The 10318-nt window shown below is 35.9% G+C and overlaps 1 protein-coding gene across 1 annotated transcript in view; it reads left to right on the plus strand.

Moving 5' to 3' along the window:
- Nucleotides 1-6860, plus strand: part of LRRC49 (leucine rich repeat containing 49) — a 41793-nt gene extending 34933 nt beyond the window's left edge. Inside the window, exons 14-16 of the mRNA XM_050310013.1 lie at nt 2815-2924; nt 3591-3744; nt 5765-6860. Coding sequence (XP_050165970.1) covers nt 2815-2924; nt 3591-3744; nt 5765-5971 — 471 coding nt within the window. The 3' untranslated portion in view covers nt 5972-6860. The remainder of the gene's footprint in view (nt 1-2814; nt 2925-3590; nt 3745-5764) is intronic.
- Nucleotides 6861-10318: the final 3458 nt, after the last annotated feature.

A 10318-nucleotide genomic window follows, 5' to 3' on the forward strand; every position in this document is an offset into this window, starting at 1 on the left:
GGGAAAAAAATTTAAGTAGACTTCACCGTGTTATTTGTTGTGAAATAAATATGTAAATTAATACAATTTAATAATATTAAATATGTGCAAATAATATTAAATAATTCCATAATTTTACTTGATTTTAAGAGGCACTTGTTTATTGTGTTTGAGAAGATCACAGTGTTGACATTGAATACTTATGTGTGTTTTTTTGACAGACTCCTTAATGATTTACAGTGTTACAAAATATCATAGAAGCATGTAGTCTTCTTTAAGCCTATCACAGGAAAAAATAACACAACTATTTAAGTAGACTTTTTGTTACAATCTCAGGGTCAGGAAATTCAGTCTCTGAAGAAGACTTTGAATTTAATATTTCTTGGGGAGAATTGAGTAAATGGAGCACATGTAGCACAGCACAATTTTCTGTAGGCCATGTATCAGATCTTAAATATGTATGACAAGAACATTTTTGTCCTTAACAAACTTTTTCAGCAGACCACACTGTATGAAGATGTGCACACAAATTTTTTCTTAGTGTCATTAATCATTTGAAAAGTGTCATAGCCAAGCTGAGGAAAGAGATAAGCTCTGATCACTGTTTTTCATTACCTTACAGCAGAAGTCTTGGCATCCAGCTTTGCAGATGTATATCACCTTTTTGATTAACATCAGTAATGGAAAATACTGTTTAATGTAAAGAACACAACCCCTGAAGTGTATTCTCAGACCTTAGATCAGATAATAGTTTAGATGACAGAAAGGGAAATGTGCATATTCTGCTGTTCTGATCACCATTTGTGTGCAATGTTTGTGGAGACTGTTGTGTTGCCAACTCTGAGGTTCACAGAGCTGTGAAGTAAAAGCAATATATACCAACTGAATTAACTAAATAAATTGCATTTTTAAACTATAAAAAACCTGCATAACAAAGCTTTTATTTTCTCCAGTTCATGTTCCAGGCCAGAAGCTGAGTGCTCATCTCCCCCTAACTATGATTCTATTCCCTTGTCCAATTGCTACATTTACTAACTGTGAAAAAGCAGACTCTCTTAGTTGAGATAGACTATCTGAAATTTTTCCCAGTGACAGTAATCTCCGATTAATTCCAAATTGTCAAGGTTTACAGTTACCGAACCCTACAGAAAGCTGTACAGCTATGGTATGGCACACAATGTGAGAGATGCACCACATTCCCTGAGCTGGGCCTGTTGGCATGGTTGGTGCCTGTCCCCTGTACTTGGCAGGAACCAGGCATGAAGCCTTACATTTATGTGATACTACCGTTAAATCTTTTTGTGATTAATGGAGCAAACAATGCACTGCAGTAAGAAAGAGAACATGAGGTTTTGTGAACTGGAGAGTGTATTCAGCATTGCTGTCTCTGTTGACCTGGTCCTTATGCTTCTCTTAACATAAATAAATACATTAAAGTCACTTATTTCTCCAGCAGGCATTTCTGCCTGCAGTGGGCTTTGTTTCCCTAGCTGCCTTCTGTGCTCTTTGTTTTAGACCTTGCTTCTGTTACAGACTGTTCAGCAAGACCATCTACTCCTAGCCTACTAAATAAGACTTATTTAATTTTAAGTGAAAATGAACAAATCTAAACACTGTGAAAATGGAGTTGACTTTACATTTTAATTTCCTGGTCTGTGTCTTCTCTGGTGAATTTATCCCTGCATTATGCTGTTGCAGTATATTTAGGCAAGAGTAGACTGTATAATCCATAAACATTAAACAAGAATATAACAGAAGTCTGTTAATGTGGATCAAAATTCCATTTTGCTCACACATTTGAATAATATAGAACACAAAGTCTGTCTGGAACTGCTTAATAAATATTGTGAGTATTGAAGTTTATTTAATAATGGGTTGCTCTCCCAAAATATGTTACAGGATGAACGGAAATTAAATTTGATCCAGAAGTTAAGAAGTCAGTGAGTAAGTTTCATCATCCAGTGTTATCCAGGTCAGATTTAGATAATCATAAAGATTGCTTCTGCTCTCAGTGGAAAGCCGGGAGCCCAGAAACTGTGCCAACAAACTTTTGGCAGTTGAAAGCAGTTCGTAGTCTGGCCATCCACAGGCTATGGTCTCCAGAGGTTACGAGCCAAGACAAACAGAAAACAATAACAACCACCACCAAAAAATGAGCCCCCTCACCTTCTTTACACTTTTCAATTTTGTATAAAATGAATCTTGAAAACTTTTCAACCGTTGAAAATTAAAGAGACATCTGTAACATAATGTTGACAAAACAGTCAAGAGAAGTGTAATGGAGGAACACTTATTTTCAGGAGTTGAAAAATGCAGAGAAAATACTTTCTTTCCCCCCTCTAAAGCCTCTCTTTCTATAAGGTCTTCTCCATGATGCTGCCAAAATAGGAGAGTTTATAACTTACCCTTTTCACATGTGCATGTGCAGAATCTTTCTGTTTCTCCAGCATAACTTAATCAGAAGTTTTCCAGTAGACCTTCTGCAAGTGCAGGCAATATGGAGCAGAATTAATATGTCTGGCCTTCAGAAAAAAAACTGTTATAAAATCCATCATTTCACAAAGACTGTCATGAAGCACAGTATATACATTGGAATTTCCAGAATTACTGGAAATCAAACAAGAACCAGTACCCCATTTGGTTTCTTCTAAAGTACATTTGAAGTGCCAGTAAAAGAAAATCTGTTTTGAAGATGTGCCTGGAACAGATCTGTTTGCAGTGTCCTGTGTAACATGTCTGAGTTAATTCTCAGTGTACATGTGTAATGAAATATGAATGTACTAATTTTAAAATGTAACTTTTTTTCCTTTTTCTTCCCTTCCCTCTCTCTCACAGGTCACTGAAGATGATGTTGTAAAGGCAGAAAGGCTCTTTGGCATCCTGGCATATGTAGCATCTTCTGAGCTGCCACATTATCGTGTACTTTCATTATTTGGAGAATCCAGGTAAAACACAATGAACAGAACTGGGATTTGTCCAGAATGTGTTGTTTAATTCTCTTGCACACTGTTGTAATAAATTCTTTTTGGGTAAAAAGATAATTTCACAAAAACCATCTTACAGATGGTAGGTCCCCTGAATATTGCACAAATGTTACTATCTCCTGGTCTTTGTAGCCAGAGGTTTTCACACAGTTTGTATGAAGTCTGCTGAGTCAGGTGAAAAGGCACATGCACGCAAATGTACTGCTTGTTCAATTCTCCAGTTGTATTGGTATTGGTGAAGGCTTGTGGACTTTCCAGTGAAAACTGGCTATTTTTTGTAGGTATTTTATAGTGGGTGACTGTAACAGTTAACAGATTTAGGAGTTGTACTGTAAAAGAAGGGTGCTTAAACCCCTGTATTTTTAGTCTTCTATAAATGAGTACTTAATACAAATTTAAGCTGCAAGACTTCCTATTTAGGAGATGCTATGTGGTATATGTCAAGGTCAATTGTATAGATGCAAATTAATGAAGGATCATATGTATTTTGAACAACTTGAGAATGTAATATACTTGAAAGCTCAAAAGTACATGTTCAGAAGGAGAATAAAAAACACTCACAATCACTAGAAACATTTGCACTTGAAAAGAAATTCCAATAATTGTAAACCTCTTATCTTTTCACAGGAGGAAGCAATTTCATTATCTGCTGGAGGGAAAGGGCAAGAAATCTGGGGTTGGGAGTGAGGAAAGTAATGATAACAGAAGAAATGGAGGGGAAAGCACAACTCGAGCAACGCTGAGTTACATGACAAAGGACTTCCATATGGAAAAGCTTGAGGTAAGTGTATCATTAAAAAATACTTTCATTCTCTATTAGGTAACCTTAGGCTACTACTCATGGAATCTGTCTAGATATCGAGTTTCAGTTGTGCTGTTGAGAATGGTGGTTTTAAAATATCACTGCTTAATATATTTACATACCTAATCAAACACTTCATCTAACTGATCTTTGCCAAAATATTGGAAAAAGCTCAGTTTACTCAAGTTGTTCCTGAACAGTGCCACTGTCTCAGAAATACATTCTCACCTACAAGCCTTATGTTCATGACAAAATATATCTGAATTATTAAAATGTAAGAAGTGAGCACAGTTTTTTACAAAGAAAAATGTATATTGGATGTGTTAGATTTTCCCAAAATGAGTTTAAGAAACACCTTTAAAACACTTTAGACAGTGTAGGCTGTAGTAATAAAGAGCTCTTTCTTAGATTTTAAATGAGCTACAGGAAAGTAAATATATATGAAATGTGTTAGGTTTAATTATTAGTAAAACTGCAAGCTGGCTTGTTTCAGACAAGTGCATCAGTCATGGTTGTTTTAGTTTGTGTTTCTGATCTGCTCAGTCTTTTGCTTGGGCAGAGGGAAATTGTTCCCAGAGGGAACGTGATTCTTTCAGCCACAGTCTCCTTTCTGAGCAATCATCAAGAGTTCTAGCTGTATACACCCTGACTGCCACATTTGTCCCAGTATTTGCTTTCTGGTTGTGTAGAAATAGATACATCCTCTAGTGCAAGGAATTTAATCAGGTTCAGTAATCACTGAATTCAGTTATTGCATTGTGGCTTTGTTATCTCAGATCCACAGCGCAGAACAGGGACAGTGACTGCATGTGTGGAGGGATTAAATTAAGAAAACATTTTAGTTTCAAAAGCTGTGATTGTAGGTCTTAAAACTTTGAATAGCATGGAGTAAAGCAGTGAGGTATTCCTCTTGTCCTTTACCATGGAACAAGCACTATAATAAAATAAGCTTGGTATTTGTGCAGTCCATTAAATATATGTATTGTTATCTCTTCGCAGTGCAGCAATTCCCACCTTGTCCTTGGCTGTAGTACTTTGTTTGCAGCAGATATTGTGGGATGTAAGAGTGAGATAGGCAAAACCAGCTGCTTGCAGTTACCCATCAACAGTAAACTAACATGATGAGCGTGCCTGAATAAACATGTTGGTAAAGACAGTCTTGAGTCATTTTTTAATAATTTGAGTGTTTAGCTGAAACCAGTGGAAAGTATTTTCTTTGCTTTATCACTCATTAAAGAAAACGTCTGTTTTGGTGGCCTGAAGCATGATCTAACATATTAAACAATGCCATAAATCAAACTAGTTAGACATTTAGCACCAATATAACTTATTGTTCAAAGCTTGTGATGGCATGTTATAGAAATTTTGCAGAAACAGATATTAATACTGTTTGAGTTACTAAAATACAGAGCTAGTAGCTGCACATAAGACTGTATCTTTTTATTAATTTTTAAAGGTTCAGCTTACTTTAGTATCTAATGTAATACTTATTAGGAACCATGCACTTGCCAGATTGCCTGTGGAAAATGATTTGTACTGGCATGTTTTTCTATGGCAATATACTTGTTAGGGCAGGTAGATAAACATATACTGTCCAACTGTTGTACTATGATGATGAAATGCTGGAAAGGGATAGCAGGAAGAAAGTGGTTTAGTGCATAATAGTTTCTGTAAATTTTCACTGCTATGCCAGAAGGCAACAAAACTAGTGCTGTTAAAAGTTATTTATGACCACTTTAAAGTTGATTTCAGATAATTAATGAATTAATATAATATGGATATTATTAGTGCACTAAGATTCTGTGGCTCGACACTGACCCTTGGCCATGAGACTTAAAACTAAGAGAAGAAAGTGCACAATAACCTCTTTGCCTGTTAATTGCTATGTCCTTTAATTCATGAAATTTTTGTGGGTTTGGTTTTTTTTCTTAAATTTACTCTTGTTTAACCTTTATTTCCCCCTCTTTCTTATACAACGTGTAATGGTCCTCTCATGCAGGAAATCAAGGAAAGGAAAACATTTTGCCAGACATATGTGGAGAACTTGGTGAAAGAGGCAGCTGACATCAATATGAAGAACGAGTCGCTGCAGAAGCTCTGGCCTCAGATGTTCATTGAGCTGGTCAGAGATGCAGTGATAGAAATACGCAATAAAAATTCGTACATGAAGCTCTGCTTACAGAGGATCACTGAGCAAAAACAGTAGAGCCAAGGCATGTTGTGTTGCAAGCTTTTGGGTTCGGTACTCCATCATGTTTTACAAACTTCATCCAATAGAATTACCATCACTAATATGGCATACTTCACCTCCCCACCCAAAGGGATGCCTTTAAATCTTAATTAACTGTCAATAGCTTTGAAATAAAAGTTTACTTTTGTACTGCTTCAACAATGCTTCCATGGCCAATTAAAGCAGTGAGATAGCATGGGTGAGATAACTAGGTGATTGTTGTGTTTTACTAAGTTATTGTTTATTTTTTCTGCCACCCTTGATTCTGTAGTGCTACAGCATTGATTTTTGAGGAACAAATATACAATGCTTGCCTTATTTTTTATTGAACACTTTTCAATTGTCACCTTTTTGACTGCTGCTGTTTAAAAAAAAAAAATCCAAAGTAGTAGCTGATTTTTTTATGACCAAAAGCTAATAAATTATTTTTACACCCTAAACTCGATGAAGACTTATTATTGTTGCTTAACCTGTGAGATTATAGAACACTTTTTCACGTCAGTGTCATGAGTGCTCACATGTTGACATTTATTGAACCTGATTCTCAACTGAGCAAATTGCTCAAACTTGATTTCAAATGTTTTTCATTAATTTCACTAATAAGTTTGTGTGAATTATTATAAGTAAAATATGAACTCAAGGTAGCTCACTTAAGCTTTATTTTTGTTGTGTTCAAATATGTTAATTTATTTTGTTGATTACTAAATTATTTACTTTGGAAGTTTGCCAAGATCAAATGAGCTAAAGTGCATGCATTACATTTGGTAAGGAAACTGATGACTACTATTGAGTTGTAATTCATTTCTGTGACTGTGTGAAAATTTCATATTATCAATAAAAATAAATTCTTCAATTTTACCCTTCACAGATACTTTAAAGAAGTACTGTGTGCAAAGAAAAGACTTAATGCTGCATGAAGAGATGAGACACAGCTTACCCCCTAAAATCAACTGTGAATGGGTAGAAAAAAAACCATATTCCATAGTACAGTACCTTCCACTGTAAACACCTTGACAATTTCTGTCCAGAAATTCAACTTAGGAAGTGGTAGTAGGTCCAGCAGCTTCCCATGGCTGGCATTCATGTCCAGGTAGAAAGTTGTGCCATTTAAACCTTATTTTTTATTTTGATTGTATTTTAACTAAAACAAGCCAGAATCTTAGTGCATTCTTTTACTTAGTTCAAATTGTTCTTATTTTACTTAAACTTATTTATAGAAAAGAAACCAAAGAAAACTTTCTGCAAGGGTTTCTATGGTTCAGAACCAAATTTATTTTTACACTTTATTTGGAAAAGACTCTCTGTCAAAGCGGAGATGCAGATACAGTTTAGTATGTTTTTATGCCTTGAAAACCATGGAATCGTAGAATGGTTTGGGTTGTCCTTAAACACTTCCTGGGATGGGGCAGCCACAGCTCTTCTGGACAACCTGTGCCAGGGTCTCACCACCCTCACAGGGAAGAATTTCTTCCTTATATCTAATCTAACTCTTCCCTATTTCAGTTTAAAGCCATTCCTCTTTGTCCTATCGCTACATGCCCTTGTCCCAAGTCCCTCTCCAGCTCTCTTGGAGCCCCTTTAGGTACTGGAAGGGGTTCTGAGTTTCTCTGGAGACTTCTCTTCTCCAGGCTAATCAGACCAAACTCTCTCAGCCTTGAATGGGTAGGAGGAATCAGGTGGTTCTTGGTATTTTGGGGTCTGCTTGCATTCTGGTCAAGGTGGTGCATCTAATTTGTCAGAGAGAATCCCTTTTCAGAGCATGTCCCAGGTTAACAGTGACATCCATCATGTTAATGCAGTTTTCCATTTGGTTTATGTTATATATGATGCTCTAGCCCATACTTGCAGGTCGTTTTCAGCCTTTATAGAATGTAGTAGAGGTAAAGTCACTTAAATTCTAAGGAAATGTTAGAATTCCTGGAGAAACTGCTCCAGCACCTGAGAGAATGTAATAGAAACAGTCGCCCATCTGGACTTTTTGAACTGCTTCATGGAATTTATAGGAAGATTAGTGTATTTGATAGGATTTTTTCTCTTTGCATTAGAAAATTGCACTTTCATTTTATGTTGCATTTTATTAAGGGAACAAATTAAGACCCTGCAAAATGTGAGAAAAGGATAGTTTACATTAGAGAAATAACCAATGATAATGCAAAAGTGTTTTGGATCCATCACTTACTTTACATCATTTCTGTGAAGGGGTGGGTGGAGCAATTCCAGCTTCTGCAGGGGGACAGGAACTTTGGCAGCTGGGAAAGTGCAGAACTCTGATGATGATGTAGCTGGAGCAGATGGGCCCCTTTTGAATCAGATTCAGCAGCAATGAAAGAGTGGAAAAAAAGTGTTTTAAGAAGGGTGTATTGGTCTAGAGGAACAGGCAGTTCTCCTTGGGAAAATCCAAACTTTCTGATATTGAGGCTTTAGAAGCATAATCCTGATTGGAGGCTTTAAAGTAGGGCCTAGAAAACAATAAGATAAATAAATCAGAGGGTATTGATGATGAGTTATAGAACCATCTCCTTAAAATGCTCTGTATTCCAACTGGTCTGTGAATGCTGCCAGTTTGGACTTTTTTCACTAATAGCAACTGTTTCATAACAGGATTTCTAAATGGCTGAAGTGAAGGGTAGCTGGGCAGCAGTAATAAATGAAGAAAAGATTAATGTTGGGCTGCTTATGTTCTTTTCACATAAAACCAGTAGGAAAATCGTTACCAATTCTTTTTAGGAAACAAGTGAATGATAGATTAGGATGTTAGACCTAAGAGTACATAGAATTTTCAGCAGCCGGGGGATCTTAAAATTGTTTGCCTTCAATATGTCATTAACGTGTTTACCCAAATAACGTGTAACTTCATGTGGACTCACAAGATATATTCCTATAGTTGACTATTGAGGAGTTTTCAAGTACCTAAAAAATTGAAGGTCATGTAAGAAGTAAATTCTTAGATTTTCTGAACTTCTTCTGGTTACACATATAGTTTGAGGAGTTAAAGTAACCTTTAAATGCTGCATAAAACTAAATTTTGATATTGTTATTATTTAATTGAAATCCCATCCAGAATGGACTATTGTGACCATCTCATGTAGCCTGACTTTCTGCACAAGACAGGAACTATTACTATAAACTATTTATATGTTAACTAGAAGTCATCTTAAGGGTTAAAAAGATGCTGTGTTGACTTTTAAGTCTTTTGAAAACTTTTTTTCCCCATTGATTTTTGGATTATTTATACAGTTTCATTATTTTCTGAGACAAATTTCTCCTATATCCAGACAAGGGAAGATGTGTGTGTTATTTTTTTTCAGTTTCAGTTTAGCTGTATCACACGTGAAGGCCTCATTATGTGATGCAGAGTCACTGTTATGCAAGTGAAATTTGATTTTCACTAAAGAGACTGATGAAGGGCTGGATTTCCTTTTGATCTGAAAAAGTCATAGAGCTACAAATGTGCTACCACAGTGGAGCAAAGGGAGAGCAGATTCACTTGATGCAAACCAAAAGCTGATGCTGTCAGTTATGAGGAAAAAAAGGTACTGGGAGGAGGTTTTAACTGAGCATAGAACTAAGTAGAACTGCCTCACTGCCCGGGACCAAGTCATAGATGTGAATCTGGAAATAGCTGAAAGTTGTTTTCTGTGATATAACAGTGAATTATCTTGTACCACTGTTACAAATGTCATACTTCTATCATGTAAACTACTTAAAATAATTACAATAATAAAAAGGTTAACCTATTAAAGCACTGGCCATCTACAGATTAGGTTGGGCTATTGTGGAACCAGTAGTGAGTCCACAATCTGTGTATACATTCTGTAAATTCAGGACAAGCAGCTGCTTTTTTTTTTTTTTTAAATCAGCTGTAGGGCTTTAAGTGTGACAATGATGCTTTCAGTTGCTGCTTTTAATCATAGCAACACATCAGGATGAACTGCTTTTTGTTAGCTAGTTTATTTAAAGAAGTTAAGCCAAATATTTGCTATTTCATATTATTAAGCAATATCCATAAAGATGTGATTTAGATTGGGAGACCTGTGTGCATATTCAAAATCACAATAGTAGCTATTTGTTTTGCTTGAGAAAGCAGACTCCTTGGATGTGTTTCTGTTTCCACATCATCCAAACTCTGCTACATCTTGAAGCCCAGTTTCAGTGAAATTATTTTTCTTTTTAAGTTAGAATCATCATATTTTTTGGGATTTTTAAGACTCAGTGTTTTGTTACACATGTAGAAGAAGGACAGGAAAGAGGAGACAATGAGTTTGCTTTGTTGTCTAATGCAGCAGAGGCTTTTGCTCAAGTGAATATAAACTGGGGTTTTTT

Source organism: Myiozetetes cayanensis, unplaced genomic scaffold (genome assembly GCF_022539395.1).
Source record: "Myiozetetes cayanensis isolate MyiCay16 unplaced genomic scaffold, myiCay2020 scf14, whole genome shotgun sequence".
NCBI lineage: Eukaryota > Metazoa > Chordata > Aves > Passeriformes > Tyrannidae > Myiozetetes > Myiozetetes cayanensis.